Source organism: Trematomus bernacchii, unplaced genomic scaffold (genome assembly GCF_902827165.1).
Source record: "Trematomus bernacchii unplaced genomic scaffold, fTreBer1.1, whole genome shotgun sequence".
Lineage (NCBI taxonomy): Eukaryota > Metazoa > Chordata > Actinopteri > Perciformes > Nototheniidae > Trematomus > Trematomus bernacchii.
Window position 1 is genome coordinate 831,306 of NW_022987565.1, and position 18,980 is coordinate 850,285.

Consider the following 18,980-nt stretch of genomic DNA (forward strand, 5'->3'; position numbering starts at 1 on the left):
TCCAGACTTTCATTGATACAGTAAATGACCAGACTAAGATCCTTTTTTATTGTATTTAAGTCCAATGTAGTTGCATTTTTACATTTCTGTTAATCTGTTTAAACTCATGTCTGCAAGCATCTATTTAAGCATTTGTTTATTTTAAAAATGGTAACATTTAACATTGCATAGACTGGTGCAATGCAATTTGAAAATGGCACTTAACACTAGTATTGCCAATCCTTTTAAGTGTAACACCAACTCAGCAGCTCTACCCAACTTTTAGCCTTTTTTAAGTCATTGTTTTGGTTTATCAGCTATATTTGAACTTGGTTGATATCCTCAGGCTCCCCCTATCCTCCCCATATATTGGCTATGCAATTGGTAGCAGCGAAGGGTTTAAAATTATCTAATTTAAATGTAATTAATGGATCCATGACTTCTGTCACCAAAAACTAGTATTTCTGATTTGGTCAATTTAGTGCAGACATTTGCAATTTTAACTACGCAAACCTTCTATGAATCTGGGCCTGAGTGTTGTATTGGATACTTTCATCAATCATCATATCAAATGTGTATCATGAGTTTTCCCAATCAGACAGTTGTAACTGATAACAGAGGGCTGGGACAAAGCTGACTGTCGCTCTCCACTCGTGTCCCGTGAGTCAGCAGTTCTTCAACAGTTGTCCAATCATCAAGCAGTTTGCGGTTCCTCAGTCGGTTTTGCTTCATGTGGCTCAGCTCCAGCACAGTTTGAGACGACAGCGACCCCTGAAGACCCCCGCCATGCTCCTCCCCTCCCCTCCTCTCTCTGTGTTGCCGTGATAACGCAACATGGCGTCTTCTTTCGGTGCGGCTCCAGTATCTCCCAGCCCATCGTCCATCCTCCCCGTTATCATCCCTTTCTCTCTCCCCCTCTCCTCGCACGTCCTCATCTGTTGTGACCTCGCTGCGTTCCCTGGCCAATCGGTAAGCTCGTGCTCTCAGGAGCTGGTTCCTGACTGACTTCTGATTGGACAGTCTGGAGCGTGGAGAGGGGGGGAGAGCGAGGGTGATGTTGTGGGGCTCCCAGGGTGCTGTAGTAAGGAACAGAGGGAGCTGTAGGCATGCCGGGGCGACTCCCTAAGGTTTGAAACCCGCGCCAGTCTGACGCTCCACTGGAGCCGGACCCAGGACTCTTAGAGAGGTAGTCCTCCTCTCTGCTCCGGCTCATGCGCTTGCTGTTTCTCAGTATGTTCTGCTGATTGATCATACTGGTTCTGTCGATGCTGAGGTGGTGACTGGTGGGGCGAGAGTTACTGGGATAACTGGCCCTGCTCCTCGGGCCCAGCGTGCTGCTGGCTGCTCGTGGTTGGCTGTTCTGGAGAATGTTTGGATCGGCCATGTTGGGATGACTGGCCCTGCGGGGGCGCTGGCTTTCGCTCAAATCTGTTATTGTTCGACTCCGCACTGGAACCTCTATCCTCCCGCCACCATGCTGTTGCTGCTCCAACCACAGCGCCCTACGCTGGCAGGGCTCAGTATGACAACCTGCAGACAAAATAAGTAATCAGGTCTCAAGTCTTACAATACATGTCCAAATACATACTTCTCCATTTAGTCATTATAGCAAGACTTGTTTCCAGGGAAAACTCTGCGCTCAATACCTTGAAAAACAGTGGCATGTTGGACCACCTTTGGCCCTAACACCTAACAGTTACCTCAAAGTGGTCTCAAAAAGCTACCTGTAACTTTTTGGTGTTAAACAAGACAACAAAGACATTGATGCCTCACAAAACTGCCAATGTTTATGGGATTTATTGGAATGGTATCTAAATAAATCAAGGACTGCATTCATCCCAAATGTACATTTTTATGTTACAGGATCAAAGGCTGAATAACAGGAACATATCTCAAACTACTCCTTGATTGATGTTGCACCATCAATCATGTTCATTCATCCCCTTGAAGGAAAATGGTGACCATGAATGATTCAGCATTGTCTTGTAAGATGTTATGGTGTGTCTTTATACAAATCTACAAATGTTTTGAATACCATACATAATAGTTAAATATATATAAATATATATATATATATATATATATATATATATATATATATATATATATAGGAGCACAGTTTTAAACAACTTTTCCTTGGCAGTTTCTGTGCTTCTTAATCGGGTATATGCAGGGAAAAAATAAGAAGATACCAAGTCATTATCATAAACTTACATGCATGTTCCCTTACGGCCCCTACACACGGCGGCGTGCGGTGACTCTTCAACGCTTCTGCCCATTCACTTTGAATGGGGTGACGTCACGATTCGCCGAACTGCATTCTGGGAGCAAAGCGTAGCTTTCCTCGCGGTGCTCGCTGCAAAAGTAGAGAATGTTCTACTTTTGAAGCTGAGGCGGAGGCGGCAGCCAATCAAATCCCGCGTATGCAAATCTGACAGTTCACGCGCTAGCCAATCAAACCGCGTGTATGCTGGCAGAGCCAGACCGCAGTTCATTTCCTCATATGCCAAAAAATTGAGGAGAAAATAATCGTAGCGGTAGGGAATCACCCGGTGCTTTCAGTCCCTGTTCACCTACCGGGATACAAACCGGAGGAGCCAGGCATGGAGGGAGGTGGTAGAGACAGTGGGTGAAACTGGTAGGTTTTCGCCTGTTTGGGGAGTTTATATCCAGTGTACTTCGTTTGAATGGACAGCAGGCATAGACAGTATATTTAGCCACCATGCAATGTTGCATAAAATAGCACCATAGACATGAATTAAAAATCGCTTTTTAGATATTAATGTCTATGGTGAGATTCATACACGGGAGCCTTTTTAAAGCCTTTTTACCCCGCTGCAAACAGAACCCCCCCCCCCCTTCCCATCACAAACTTTACACAGATCCCCCCTTCCAATTATCAACTCATGTCTTGTTTCCGCAAACTCTTGTGTCCTGCAGCAGCTAAACGTTTTGCAAGCCCCCGTTCGTTTAGTACCTAAAATAATAGACATCGCTTTTTCCAGCTGACAAACGCGACTTTCTGGTCACTTCTTCAATTTTCCAGCCCTTGGGGAGAGACACGGGAGATTCATGTGATTGGTTGTTGGTCGCGTTCCTCGCGTAAACTCTCCAAGCTCAAGACACGCCCACCGCCAAGCGGCAACGCACGCCGCCGTGTGTAGGCTGCGTTACACTCATATACTCTAACGGACCGTCTCCACAGCAGCGTTAAAAAAATCTTGGAGGTGGGCGTATCTGAAGCTTGGGGATTTTTTGCGAACAACCAATCACATGAATCTCCCGCCCGCGACATACGAAGCAAAAAAGCCCGAAGTAAACTGGATATAAACTCCCCAAAACAGGCGAAAACATACCACTGTCTCTGCCACCTCCCTCCATGCCTGGCTCCTCCGGTTTATATCCCGGTAGGTCTGGTCATAAAGCACCGGGTGATTGATTCGCTACCGCTAATTTCTCCTCCATTTTTTGGAATATGAGGAAATGACCTGCGGTATGTCTCTCCCAGCATACACGCCGTTTGATTGGCTAGAGCTTGAACGGTCAGATTTGCGTACACGGGATTTGATTGGCTGCCGCTTCCACCTCAGCTTCAAAAGTTGAACATTGTTCAACTTTGAATCCTCAAAATCCTCAAAATCTCCGCTCGCCTGCCCACAATGCATTTCGGCGAAAAGTGAGGGAAAGTGACGTCACCCCATTCAAAGTGAATGGGCAGAAGCGTTTCAAGATTTTTTAACGCTGCTGTGGAGACGGCCCGTAAGTATGTATGGACCGAACATTTTGAACGATTCCTAAAACTCTGACATTATAATCTGGTTGATAGTCCTTCTGATGTTATGGTTTTACGAATCTGTAAAATATGGCAATAGGTGAATATAAAATTAAATAAAAAAATAATAATTGGAGGGCTTTACTTACCAATGGAAGGGGAAGGTGGTGAACGGTGGCGAGGTAAGGTCGGACTTCTCTCAGCTCTGTGGAAGTGAACTGTGGTGGTCGTGCTGTTACCCACAGTGCAACGGGACGCCTGTGGTGCTCCAGAGTGAGTCATTTGAGTGGTCTCTGGGATGGACTCCAAATCCCAGCGTCCTCTCTGCTCTCGAGGGGAGTGGCCCGAGCGAAGATGGTGAGTTTGTCGATGGGCGTGGCTTCCGTGTATCTTATGCAGTCGTCTGTGCTCCCCGGTGCTGACGCTGTGGAAGCCCGAGTCGCTGGGTTCAGACGAGATGAGGGACTCGGAGGAAGAGGAGGAGCCTTGGGAGGAGGCGGTGTGACCGGGCAGAGAAGACATGGCGTCTGTCTCTGCCTCGGAGAGCGCCGCCCGGTGGTGGGGACTGTCAGGACCACATCCAAGCCCACTGTCCAGCTCACTGAGGGGGAGGTATCCCAGATGACGATCAGACCGCCAGGGAGGCTGGTAGTCCTGCTGAAGAGCAAGTAAGAGAACATTTCAAATCAAACTCAAAGTCAGTCAAAGTCAACTTTATTGTCAATCTTTCAGTTTGTGTGTAGGCTATGGACTGAGAGATCAAAATACCGTTTCCCACAATCTCAAATACAAATATGTATAAAATATGTATATCCTATATACACAATCAACAGACGCATTTATACATATGCACACATTAAAGGGGACCTATCATGCAAAATGCACTTTGGTACGTCTTTTATACATGAATATGTGTCCCCGGTGTTCCAGGGAACTCACCAAGTGTCAGAAAACACAACCCTCTCTATTTTCTTCCATACCCAAATCTCTAAAAAAGGGGCTGCAACGGATCTGATAAAAACTGATCCAGATTTGAACACTGTCCTGACGTCAGGACGGTGGCGCTACGGCTATTGGGCCAACTCCACCAATCAGGCGGAGACAGCCACGGCCATTGCCGTTCGAAAGCGCTGGAGACGCTGTAGTACATATGCCAGGCCTATAGGTGGTGCTGTTCTCACAGAATCAGCCCTTGCAAAAACAAGGCTAAAAAAGTGCAAATTGAGCGAAATGAGGCATGGCTAAAATGCATGATCTGTTTGGTATTTTGAAAAAAAAAAAGTATAAATATGCCTTATATAGGTATGGTCCTACACTATATTATTATAATATAGCATGATAGGTCCACTTTAAGATAAAAACACAACAATCAATATATACAAAATAACAGTCACAAATTCATTTATTCAAAGAGATTTGTTAAACAAGTGCAAAGGACAACCAAATCAGAAGTAAAATGGCTTTGATGCCATCACTGAAAATAGCTACCTGTCTGGAGAAATGATTTGGCTCCATCTCTTCTGTGTTGTAGCAGCCAATCAGACAGCTCTCTGAGTTAGGCTGGTAGGGCAACATTTCTGGAGTCTGAAATAGAAAAAAGAGATCAGAAATTAGAAATTATTCTCAAATCATTACTTGTGAAATATATAATAGCAATCCCTAGAATTAATTCAGAAGACAATACAATAAAAAAAATCACCTGGTAGTCCAGTCTGTCCAGGTGATCTAAGCTGTAGGAGACGCTGGGCAAGTAGCTGTTCCCCTGATGCTGATCATTGGATGATATAGGCAGGTATCCATTGGGTGGATAGACATCAGACATCATCATGTGACTGTTGGCCGAGTACAGGTCAGGTGACACGGCCATGTGACCATAGTAAGGCCTGTGTGGAAGAAGCAAGTAGGTCATGTTTTACAAGAAGGTGATGTCAAGGGAAATGTATAAGAGGGTAAGAGCTCAGATCATGTGGGTTTCTTTATTATTCAGATTTGCATAGATGTAAATGGTTCTTGTTTCCATGATATGTAAATTCCTCTATGAATATTTAGTTTTCATTCTCATGTATAATCAAAGCATGAGTTGCACTGACAGCTGCCTCAGCAGAACAACCTATCCCTCATGAATATTTATAAAAGTGCCAAGAGACTCAATGCAATATCATGCTGACCCTGCAAACCGTAGCCTGAAGTGAAAAGTGTTTTCCCTATATTTGAATCATCAATAGATGTAGAAGTAGAGGTCTTCATTTTATGTATTTTCCTTAAGGCTAAGGCCACTTTTTACTGCATTACAAACTTTTACGTCAGTCCAATCGTTTTTGGCCCATTCTAAAAATCGTACCCTTGTCCCACACATCCAGACTTTTAACTTAGGTCCAAATGTCCCTCCCATTTCCAAAATGATTACCTGGTCCAAAGCTCTACACAACTGTTAACCCTAACCCCCAATTACAATCCTTTAGTCCCAAATATGTAACTAAGAAAAAAGTCCAACGCTTATTTAGATTACTGTCTTCTTGCCTTTACTTAGGACAACCCGAGATTCATAATTTAGTTCCTTTCTCAAACTAAAGCTTAAAGGTAAACTATTATGCAAAATCCATGTTCTCATGTCTCTTCTACATCAACATGTGTCCCCTCTTCTTCATGTCTCTTCTACATCAACATGTGTCCCCTCTGTGTAAAGAGACTCTGAAAGTTTCAGGAAAAAAGATTCTCTCTCTTTTTGTCCTGATCCATTTTTATAAAAACCTGTCTGAAAATGAGCTGATCAGATTTTGGCCACTTTATGATGTCATAATGATTGTTTGGCTTGTGTAACCATTAGCCAATCAGCAACCAAGGTAACCCCCCCCCCCACCTTATCACCTGAATCTCCTCCTAGAGCACCATTGTGTTCTTTTTAACCAAATATCTCTCAGAGGGGCGTGGGGAGGGGCTCCTTATTTTCATCTAAAGTAACAGACAGAGAATCAGCACTTTTGAAACAGGGCTGAAACAGAGGGGATTATGGGATGCTGCAATGATCTGTTTGGTGTTTGGAGCCAAACACTTCAGAGACATGTTTTGTATATATCTGAGACCTATACTATATTGATTAGAAACAGTATAATAGGGGACCTTTAAACTCTTTACCCCAGTCCCTAAGCTTCCAACAGTACCCACCCTGCGGTGTATCCGTCTCCCTGGCCCCCCTCTCCCTCCATCAGCCCCATGGCTCTCAGGGCCTCCCAGTGTCTCTCTGTTGGGACGCTGAACTCCGGCCCGCATCGAGACCGCCGCCTCCTGTGACCATGCTCCCTTCTCGCTTCCACCTGCATTGTGATTGGCTGGCCATACTCATCCACGAAGTGCAACTCCTCCCGGTGTTGGTGCTGCTGAGCCGGTTTGTGAGTCTTGGCCTGGCGAGAGGGAACAACACATATCAGGATTTGGACTATACTTGCAAGGAATGCTTTACTGTCAAACAGGGGTGTCCAAACTTTTCTCACAGAGGGCCACATACAGAAAAATATAAGAAGGGCTGGGCCGCTCAGTAGAGGTATATTGCCTCATAAGTTCAGTTATACATTGGAAAAGTAAATCCAATGTAGGTAAATTATTCTTTAAGAAAAAACAGCTCACAGCTCTCCAGAGGATTTCATTTAGTTTGTTAGCGGCTCATTCCTTAAAACAGAAGCTTCAGATTGCTTATAATAAGAGGAAATATGAAGGCTATATTTCAAGTTTGTCATGTAGATTTGTTATTGGGCTTTTTTCTTATCAACTTAGATTTGTTAGAACATGTTTTCAACTTTAATTGTCTTTGAATTTATTTGAAAATGGGGCATATTAACACATGAATACTGTGTAATATACCGGTATTTGAACATTTGAACATATATATTTAAGAAGTACAATATAAGACAAGCAGAAGTTTATTATACTTAAGTCATTATACTTTTTTAATTTTGCTGAGTGAGGGCCGATTCAAAATGGTCCACGGGCTGCATCCCGTAAAACATTTAAAGACTAAACATTAAACATACACATGCCGCACAGAAGTAGTTATATAATTACACATTCCTGCAATTTGTATGTCTTCTCAAAGATTCAGATTTTAAGAAAGTGTCACTAGGAGGTTGCTTTTAAGATCTGAGGCCCTATAAGACATAATGCTTCGACTGTGAGACATTCAAGTATTGTCCGTTGTATTGATGAAAGATAAAGGCAGCAGTGGCACAGTGGGAGTTTAGTTTCCAATACAGGTCAGTCAGTTCTTTGGTTTGGAACTTTTTTCCGATACCTGAACACAATTGACTTGCATAACATTGCGTATGATTCACCCTCTCTTTATATAAACGGATAAAAGATTGAGCTTTTGAGTTTGTAAGTTGGATCTCAGTAAAGAGCGCTCTGAAGGTTTCTTTTCCAGATAAACAGATGCTGAGTTTAGTGATTATTTCCTCTCATTCTTTCTGAAGGTGTGTTCATCAGTGGAAAAGATTTGCTATAGTACTAAACTCTGCACGGTCTTGACCCATCATGACGCATACAGTACAAAGGTAGATGGACTTTCATGTTTAAAGTGCTTTTCTAGTCTTTCAACCACTCAAGGCTCTTTTTAACTATGGCCCACTTCCAATAGAGAGGCGAAGTCCCTCCCTTTCCGGGGACCTCCATGGGACCTTATTTCGGAAAAAGTATGTATTGAAGTCAATGGGGAGAGAAAGATAATCTCTCGATCCCGTTTGAATTGTGCCACGAATTACACGTATGATGTTTGTCAATTTAAAAGATCATTTTGCAAGTCAAACAAATAAAAATGTGTCGTAAAACTGTGAAGTAACACTTTTTTTGTGTGAAACCGCTCAATGAACTACATCTCCCATCTCGCACCACACACCAAGACGGCCGTCACGTTGGCACATTTCACTTCTTTCTTTCAGAATGAGGCGTAAAGTATTAAAAGAGGTGAAAATCACTCCAAGTCTGGGCATGTTGAGAGCTGTACATACACACAAGGGGAGTTAGTCGGTTCATAAGAGCCAGCATGCGGGACCGGGACTCTGGGATTTGTAGTCTTTCTAGTTGCGTATTTTTCATAGTCTTATATTTCAACAGTTTTACGACAAACTGTGACTTTTTGACATGGAAATAATTTTTTAAGATTGACAAACATCATATGTGTAATTCGTGGCACAATTCAAACGGGATCGAAAGATACGTTTTCTCTCTCCATTGACTTCAATACATAATCTTTCCGAAATAAGGTCCCATGGGTCGGTAGTAGATGGGCGGGACTTCGCCTCTCTATGCTGCCCTTACTCACACTTAGATAAAGTGTGAACTCCTATTGTAATTACAATCACAGCTCAATGAAGCTCCCTTGTTTAAAGTGTAGAGTATAAATACAGTAGCAACATTTTGAAAAAAACAACCTTTTCTCTTATGATAGCACCATGGATGACTTGCTGTTGGAGCATTTTATATCCCAGGGTTTTCATATAAATGGAAAAGCATTTCTTTAAGAAACTATCCTTGAAAGAAAATAAAAGAAAGTACAAAGGCAACAATAGAGTCCTTTTGAGCAGTTGAAAGTTCAAGTCTGACACTCGTCTACCCTACAGTGTTTACATTATTGACCATGTTATATTATACTTACACCTCTAGTGTATTTCTTGTTACTGGAAGACCATGAGTTTATATACTGTATAAACTCATCTGATATTGCTCAGTCAGGCTATTCAAGGGCAACATCATTAAGTTTGACCTTTGACTGAAAAGTGAGCAATAATAAACAGATGAGACAAACTTTTTTTATATATATATTGGCTTTTTTTAAAGGGGCTCTATTATGCTTTTGGGGTTTCCCCTTTGCTGTAGTGTGTTTTATAGGGTTTTGTGCATTTAAATGGTCTGCAAAGGCTAAAATCTGATAGTTCCTCTCCCCTAAACGCCTCCATTGGACTCCTTTGTTTACTTCTGTAACATAATGACATCACTATGCAACACTCACGCTTCTATTGGTTAGCGCTCCAACACATTGTACTTGATAGGCCAAGGGGCGGGACATCTCTAAACAGTAGACCAATCAGACTGGGACTGCAGCACAGGCAGTATGAGAAAAATAAACCACTTTTTGTCACAGTAGAGGCACAAATTACAAATATTAACCCAACCTTAAAATGAGCATAATATGTCTTCTTTAAATAATGATCAATTATCAGGATAATGGATTTGCTTATTATTTCTCACAAACACAATGAGCTTGTATGTTACATTAGAGAGCTCACAAAAAAAACAGTGAAGGTCTCAAATGCAAAAGGCAAGTGTGTCATCATTCTGTCAGCTCAGGACGTAAAAGGACAACTCAGGCCCTAAAGGACATTCTGTCATTATGTCTGCTGAGTGTAAGCAACAACACAACTATAATAGTGGTGGTTTGTGTTATAACATCGCATGTGAGAGTTAAGATGCAGGGAAGTTAATGAGACTCGGCCTTAACTGCAGCACGATGTAGGTCAGAGTCAGGAGCGGCCCACTGTAACCCCTGGACCAGTAACACTAGAGTCTTTATAGTCTCAGTGCAAGGCCTGGGGCCACACACACACACACACACACACACACACACACACACACACACACACATACACACACACACACACACATACACACACACACACACACATACACATACACATACACACATACACTCTCCGCGGTCACAAACAGACATTAATATGGAAAAACCAGCACACATGGATCCAGGAAGATGTGCCCATGTGTATAAAGACACGCCAGTTCATACATGTGGAATCCAGCTTCACTTAAAGTCATACACGCACAAACATGCTTAGAAATGTACACACAGCCACACATAGAAATCACAGAGTGAGAGTGATGTGCTGTACCCTGGAGAAGTGTGTTGCGCTCCACTGCACTTTGACAGTAACACAGGCTGATCTCTCTCTATCTCCCTTCATGTCTCTCTCTCACAGTTCCCTTTTTTTTTTTTTTACGAAGCCTTTGACTCAATTTTCACTCAAAGTGCAAAACTCGGCAAAATGCGACACTCTTCGTTCTCAGCACAAAATCACGGTCACCATGAGAAATTAAATCAAAAGTGTCAGAGGCAGAACGCTTTACAAAACGGCATCAGAATATTTGATTAGTTCCTGTGAATTTCAGTTTCTGCATACAATCAGATAAAAAAAGTCATTCTTAGTTGAACTATAGAAAAAACACGTTCAGCCTAGATTCTGTTTTAAGTGTCTTTGAAATAAAACACTCAAAGCTTACAAGGCGCAAGTACAATTGATTCCACTGTGTTTTAAGACACAAGAAAGCTGCAGTATAAAGGAAGCAGAGTATGTCTAAACATTATGCAAAAGGGTTTCAAACACATCCAGTGATGAATCAGTTCAGTGTGCTGATCAGCCTCAGACTCACTGAACAAATCTAAGGCCAGACGAGATGAGAGATATCTGACGTCAGAGACTTTACTTGAGACATTAGCTATTGAAGTCTAAAGACAACAATAATTTAGTGCAAATTGTCCATAGAATGCAATAATGCACGTTCAATGGACAATCTGCACTAATGTACATTCTCAAAATATTGAAGTGACTGTTATCTTTGTATATATTGATTGTTGTGTTTTTATTTAGGACTTAATGTGTGCACATGTAAAAAATGTGTCTTTGACTGTGTATATATATACATATTTGCACACATATTTTTATATTTTATATTCTATATACATTGTTTTTATATTCGGGATTGTGGGAAACAGTATTTCGATTTCTCTGTCTGTACACACAAGCTGGAAGATTGACTTTGAACATTTGTTGACTGTTTTGCATCATTCTTTCTACAATATCTGTGTATGGTGGTGTTGTCAGCTTAGGGAAAACATGTGGTCATGGATATATAAACTACGGTTTAGTTTTGGTTATGGTCACGGTTGGAGAGCTAACACACTTAGGGAAAAAATGTGGTGTGAGTTTAGCACTACATGCAAATGTACCACCACGACTTCCACACGCTCCGGCTGCATTTGCACAGAGTTCAGCCTTGCATAAAAGAACAGCCCTCTCTTCATTCATTCATTTGAATGAAACCAGTCTGTTGTGCAGTGGGGCGAAACACAGGGTTGCCCGGCAAAGAAAACAAGTGTTGACAAGCAAAAAGTTATACCTTGCTCAACTTTTGCTTCAACGCAGTGCATCCATCAAGTCATTACATCAATCAAATACATACAATTCCTGCATTCATTTTGTCCCATGAAAGCTATTTTTCTGACTGTTTTCCATGCTATCGTTGTGACAAAGTGTAACACTTTTCTGCAAAGTCCTGTCTGCAAGTTTTACAAAACCTCTTGCCGTGTTTTACCATCTGGTTCAACTTTAAAACCCATTTTCTGTTACTCCATATTTAATTGTATCATCGCCTTAAAGGTGGGGTAGGTAATTTTGGAGAAACCAGCTCGAGATCGCTAGAATTTGAAAATACACAGCCGGAGAAAATCTGCCACTTCCTTACAGAGCCCCTCCTCCAACACACACGAACGCGCACATGACCAATGAGGGCACGAGATAAGTTTGTGCACAGATGGAAGGCTGACAGGCAGGTAGGCCATCCAGTTATTTTAGCCGGGCCGGATCAGATGATTGGTCGTGCTTTTTACAGTATTACGGCTTCCACAGATGACATTTTTTTATGGATTTGTTGTCAAAGCACTTAAGATATTCATTGCTATCGGGATGTTAAGAGCATTCCATGGAATATAACAAAAAGTGTATCTCGAGCCGGTTTCTCAAACTTACCTACCCCACCTTTAATCAACACGCCCCGACCAACGTTGAAAGTGAGCACGGACCCAAATCTGGAGGTGTGCAATGAAACAATATGAATGTAACATTTAGGGATTGTGGCCTGCATCATAAACAAACTATATGTGTTCAAATGTACTTCATTGTCAGTGATTACCATTAACAAAAACACAGATGTAACCTAAAATATTAACTCAACATATAAATAAATCTACAGTGTAATCTTTTATCGTCTTTCATAACAGGAGATCCTTTACTGTGACATGTTGTTGTTGAAATCAAAATAAGGAACATACAGCTTATATACATCTGCTGTAAAATAAACTTAATGTAACATCCTGTTCCTATAAGCCGAGGACCTTTATCAAACATGTATTTTCTCTGACTATTGAGGCTGACATATTCAGGAGAAAAATAGATTGCGTGAGTGATTTGGATGAAGTGGAAAGTGAGTCATTTTTCCTTTTGTACAATACGCAGTGATATTTTTTTACTCAGAAATATAGTGCAGATAATTAAAAGATATGAATGGTGGCTTTATTTGGATGCAGCTATTATTGTATAATAAGGATGATTACAGTATTTCATTTGTGTTATTATGCAAGTTATAATTGTTACAGTTTTGTTAATGATTTATGCATTTTGGCATCAATTTTGGAAATGATGCTGAGCAAGAAACACGAATAATTCATCACTTCAAAAGACATGTTGCCACTATTTAAGTCAATGTAGGTTTTTCCAGCAGCTCTTTAAGGATGTTAAATGTACTGTACATCCACAGGCGACTGCACAACCACCCATTTATGTCAAGCTGTCAGTGTCTTTACAATCAAGTGAAACAACATCCTGCCCCTCTGCCTTATATCCTGCCAGACAAATACACCAAGTGTGGCCCTCCTCTCTCTTTTCCCTGCTCAAACATTTACATTATCTTCAGCAGCCATAATGGACCGTGCCTGTTGATCCTCTCTGAGACAGAACTCAGCCTTCACTTCGACTGCAGACTTTCATTGTTTGAAAATGGGTTGATAAAGACAAATGGATATCTATTTTCTTCTCTATTTCTTGTTATTCTGTGCACTTGAGGAATATCAATCACACTGCTATTTGTTTAACCATGTTGCAGAATGGTGCTTTTCTGGTGTCGCATGTTATATATTAAAGGTCACCTATCATGCAAAATCCACTTTTTCATGTCTCTCTCTCGATCAACATGTGTCCCCTCTGTGTAAAGAGAGTCTGAAAGTTTCAGTCAAAAAGATTCTCTCTCTTTTTGTCCTGATCCATTTAGATAAAAACCTGCCTGAAAATGAGCTGATCAGATTTTGGCCACTTTATGATGTCATAACCAGGGCTGCACATAACTGGTGCGCAGGTGCGCATGCGCACCCCCCGCCAAAAAAGAGCACCGGATCATTTGAAAAAAGGTGCATTTGCGCACCAACACTGAAGAGAGAAGAGAGAGAGAGAGATATTTGCGAGTTGCAGAAGAACTGGTAAGATAGCAGGGTTTCCCACACATAGACTTTACTTGGGCGGGCCACCCAGGTATATTAACGGCTGCCAAAGTATAATTCGCGAGCCATTTAGGTTTAATTTTTTCAATCCGTCGAAGCACGGCATCTGCGATCCCTCGCTCTACCCCTCGCTATCGCGTGAAGGGTCTGCTTTATGCGCTCCGCACAGTAACACTGCTGGGAGGCTCCGGCGAACAGTTCATGAGCGTGCTCAATAGCGCACCCCCCCGTTCATAAAGTCAAGTACCCCTCAAAAGGTCCGGTTTATTTCATTTTAAGGTTGCGCACCAAGCAACATCTGCAGGTGCTCCTTTGAGAACCAGGGCAAAAAAGTGATGTGCACCCCTGGTCATAACGATTGTTTGGCTTGTGTAACCATTAGCCAATCACCAACCAAGGTAACCCCCCAGTATAATAGGGGACCTTGTTTCCAAACATTGAGGACTACAGTAGGATCCAATGTTTTGTTTTCAATAGTCTTTCTGGCTTATCGAGGTTCTTAACTGGTTGTTAATACCCCTAAGTGGCAGCCATGATTTGAGTCTTCAGAATTATCTAAATGCTAAGGAAAGGCGCCTCACTGTTTCTGTTTGCTTATATCCTTTGGCACAGGGTACACTGGATCATCCTTTACCAAATAAAAGCACATTATGAAGCCCCACAACTCCTTGCTTTCAGGAGCAGGATTTGGGCTGAAGCTAGCAGTACGAGTGCCTCAACTTCATAGACTGTTTATAAGACTTAGAGGTAGTCAGGGTGACGTCATCCATTGGATTGTAGACTACTGTTATGAAACGGCGAGATATTATTTAAGGTTGTTGCCATCTTGATTTACGGTTATGAAAGTTAGAGGTTTTAGCAACTTAGGTAGCGCCCCAAAGCACCTCTGCTTAATCGTCTATTCTACTCTAAATTGGACCATCATTTACCATCATGCTGTATTAAATGGACTCGAAACTAGAGATTGAGACCATAACTGTGTCCGAATTTTTTTAACTAAAGGTGATAAATCAAGGGCGAAGTAGCGTCTTTTCTCATAGACTTCTATACAATCTGACGACCTTTTGAAAACCGTTTTGTTGCGCCGTGCTGGCCTTTGAAAGAAAGCAGGTTTAAGGCTCCTCCGTATTGGATTTGCTTTTCAGATCCAGAGAGTTTTTGCCTTTTGTTTTGATGGAATATAAGCGAGCTAAAAATGTTCCCCATTCAGCTGACTTTACTCGTATCTGAGTATAACTTATTCATAATATTGAACACGGTCAAAGGGGAAGCAGTGAGCCTTCTCTGGGTTTCTGAGTGAGTCTGTTTATCTGCCTCTCTCATCCCTATATAAAGCGATGGGTTATATATGTAGACCGTTATATATAGTGACTGTATTTCATGTGTTGTGTTTACAGTATGTGACGCTTGTCCTCCATCTCACAGATCAGGTCACCTTAGCAGCCATCAGATCCAGTTATGATCTCCGCCCTCTCTCTGTCCTGTGTTGGTCTGTCTGAAGGGTCCACTGCTTTCATTAACTGTGTGTGTGTGTGTGTGTGTGTGTGTGTGTGGTTGTGTGTATGTACGTCAGGAAGTCATCTGATAAGTTGTTTGTTTACGAGCACCGCACCATCAATGCATCCAGGATAAAAACCTCCTCTGACATGCGTAGCCGGATAATCAAGTGTTCCAACAAGCAGAGATGAACATGTGCCAGAACTCATCTGTCGTGCTGTCGTTGTTGCAGATTGTTCAGTTCTGCATGTCTAAAGAGTGTGTCGAACTGCAGCCAGTCGAGCCCTTTGATCAGAGAGGCGTTCAGCCAAGAAAGGTGGTGCTAAATGAAAAAGCGGGCTTAGCTACAAGAGCTCTCGTCACCGATGATTGCGAGGGAAAAATATCTACAGACATCAATTACTGAGATGTGGCTTCTCGCTGTAACAAGCAGGAGAGGATTTATCAGTAACCACAACAAACCCCATCCAAGAAGAACTCCCAGTGACAGACTAATTTGTGGAAGCGAAGCCGGAGCACTCTACATAATGTGTTGCTGTGCTGTTCACGTTGAAAAAAGCAGAGCAGAAAAACCAAGTCGTTCTCTGCCTTTGCTTTTAAAAAGTGTTGTGTTTGCTCTGCTGCAGATTAGTCACCACTGGAGCATGCTGTGCCAGATTTTTCTTTAAAGCATTGAAAAAATGTCCTTGGTGGAATTAAACAAGTCCATCAATAGCAGTTTCAAGCTCTGCATTCAGCACATGGCAGGTACAGGATGTTCAGTCGAACCACATATTGACATTTGAGAGTTTTACAGTAATAATAGGTCGACCTATATTCATTTTCATAAAAAACACCCACATTTTGGCAATGAACTCAATAATATAGAAGGTAAATTATTCAATATAAGACCCATAGCAAAGATACGTTAAATACTCTATGTTCTGCCTTGATGCCTTTACACATTGGGGGTGAGAAAAGAACAACACAAAAATATGATATACTCAACTGCAGATATATGTCTAGCGCTTTTGTTTTTTAAAGGTACAAACAGAAGTAGTGGTCTGATATGCACTGGTTGAGAAGAGTAATGAAGTTTGGGTCAAACTAAAATACAGTCGTTTCATTGTCTTATGAAACTCTAACCAGTGAGAACATGACTGGTTGATGCCCTCATTCACGATGCAAACACCCCCAAGAAAATCAACCTGGTTCCTAAAAAAATGATGTTGCTTTGTGTATGAAAATATTGATTACAAAACCAAAGCATAAAGAAATATAAACATGAAAAATAATCACCAGAAAATAAATCCCCTGTTGTGTGTAGGCCTCACATGACTCGTAATATCCATTTCCCTTTTTTTTTAATGACTAGACATTTTGCACAAAATGTAATCAAACAAATGATGTTTGGAGCAACATTAAGAGAGCATTATTATTGGACGACTCTGCAAAACCCCTTGATTATGACACTAACAAATGTGAAGCTTTAACAGATTGTTCAACATGTTTAGAGTCCAGGGAAAGATCTTTAAGTAAACATTACCTGTTGGATTGTCCTCCTGGGACACTAGCTCCAATATGTAAAGTCAGATGTGTTACACACAGTTTCTGCTAGTAAAGATCAGCCTGATAACCAAATATCCAGCTGTGGTTTGCTCCCATCAAAACAACAAGTGCTATCTGAGTTTGCAAGTCAAATTAGTTTTATTTATATCTGCCAAAACCACATTTGCCTCAGAGTATCCTCCATCCCACGCTTCAAATATAGAAAAAACTCCACCAAGAGAAAGAGAAACAAACTTTTAATAACTGTTGCTACACCTACTTTGCATCATCTACTCCTACGTAGAAATGACAGCTGAGGCTCATGGAAATTACAGTATTTATAGCCATACATCATAGTAAAAGTGTAAAGCAATGCTAAATGCTAACATCAGAATTCTAATATTCTCTCAATGAAAAGGCTAACGTGCTAATGTCTAGCTGGTTTAATGTTCGCCTGGTTAGATTAACGTGTGAGCATGCTAACGTTTGAGTCCGCACTAACTTTCAAATGTTAACCTTATGATGGGGAAAGATGACACACACACACACACACACACACACACACGCACGCACGCACGCACGCACACACACACACACACACACACACCACACACACATCTCTCAGCAAATGTAAGGGTCTACTGGTACTATCTGGGTTGTGTGTGTGTGTGTGTGTGTGTGTGTGTGTGTGTGTGTGTGTGTGTGTGTGTGTGTGTGTGTTTACAGTGATCTAACAGAGGGCAGGTCGTCTCAACAACCATCACATCTCACTATCAGTTTCTCTTCTCCCCCTTTCTTTCTGTCTCACTCCCACTCTCCTGCACTCCCTCCCACTTTGTCTCTCTCACACACACCCCATAACACACACGTGCAGAAGGTCACTCACCTTGGTCTTGGTGAGACGACAACCCATTCTGACTTTTCCCTTTTCCTCGACAGATACAAATTAGAAGGAGAGTGAGACGAGGATAAAAAAAATGGAGGGATAAAGGATTTAAAAAAAGGAAATAGGTGAGAAAGGAAGATGAAGAGGACAGAAAAGGGACAGCAAACAACAAGAGTCCAAAAGAGATCAAGACAATAGAAAGCTAGAGAGTTTGATGAGCCTTGTTTGTCCACCAGCTCACATTTCCAAACTCTGATGACCCACAATCCCCGGCTAATCAGCTGTCCTCCCGGGCTGCAGAGGAGACTACAGCTCCCATGATGCCGCGGTGTAAACAGCAGCAGTAATAGCAGTCGGTGGGCAGCAGGTTCATCCCATTAAACCTCTCTGTCTCTCCTCAGGAATCAGGAATAAACACAGGCGAGCGAAAAAGCATCAGAGAGAGAGAGAGAGAGAGAGAGAGAGAGAGAGAGAGAGAGAGAGAGAGAGAGGCTGCTGACACACTGAAGGAGATGAAGAGAGGAGGTGGAAGAGGAGGAGGTGAGAGAAGAGCCTTCCTCATCTGACAGTTTCTTCTTCTTCTTCTTCTCCTTTCTTATTCTCCTGTCTCTCCCTCTCTCTCTCTCTCTGTATCTCTACAGCTCTGCTCCAGTCGGCCAATCCCAGAGCCCGGATGCAAGGAGGATGGAGGCGGATGCTCTGATTGGCTGAGAGCAGCATCAGTTTAAACATCCATTCAGGGTTTTTCTCTCCTTCACCTATCTCTCGCTTGCTCGCTCGCTCTCTCTCTCTCTCTCTTTTTTTTTGTATCCGTCCTCCTTTTTTCTCCCGTCTCTGTTTCTTAACACTCTGCCTTTTTCTCTCGTCACCATCTGTCTCAAAATGCCTTCCTCCTCCTGTGCTTCACTCTCCGTCTGTGCACCCAGCCACGACTGATGCTGCTATTATTCTGTGTGTGTGTGTGTGTGTGTGTGTGTGTGTGTGTGTGT

The 18,980-nt window shown here is 42.1% G+C and overlaps 1 protein-coding gene across 1 annotated transcript; it reads right to left on the minus strand.

Annotated features, from left to right (window-relative positions):
- Positions 1 to 573: 573 nt before the first annotated feature.
- On the minus strand, positions 574 to 18,018 carry LOC117478584. Its single transcript, XM_034125588.1, has 7 exons — positions 17,992 to 18,018; positions 6,917 to 7,152; positions 5,451 to 5,634; positions 5,240 to 5,335; positions 3,901 to 4,408; positions 1,131 to 1,509; positions 574 to 1,000 (listed from the first exon to the last, which is right to left on the minus strand). Exons 1-7 carry the CDS (start codon positions 18,016 to 18,018, stop codon positions 574 to 576), a joined length of 1,857 nt encoding a protein of 618 aa, XP_033981479.1.
- Between the last annotated feature and the right edge of the window lie 962 nt (positions 18,019 to 18,980).

Coding starts and splice junctions, on each gene's coding strand:
- LOC117478584 (XM_034125588.1), bottom strand. CDS start 18,018: ATGGGTTGTCGTCTCACCAAGACCAAG. Junction 5,635..6,916: donor GGAGACGGATACACCGCAGG/GTGGGTACTGTT, acceptor TCTTCCACACAG/GCCTTACTATGGTCACATGG. Junction 5,336..5,450: donor TGGACAGACTGGACTACCAG/GTGATTTTTTTT, acceptor TTTCTATTTCAG/ACTCCAGAAATGTTGCCCTA.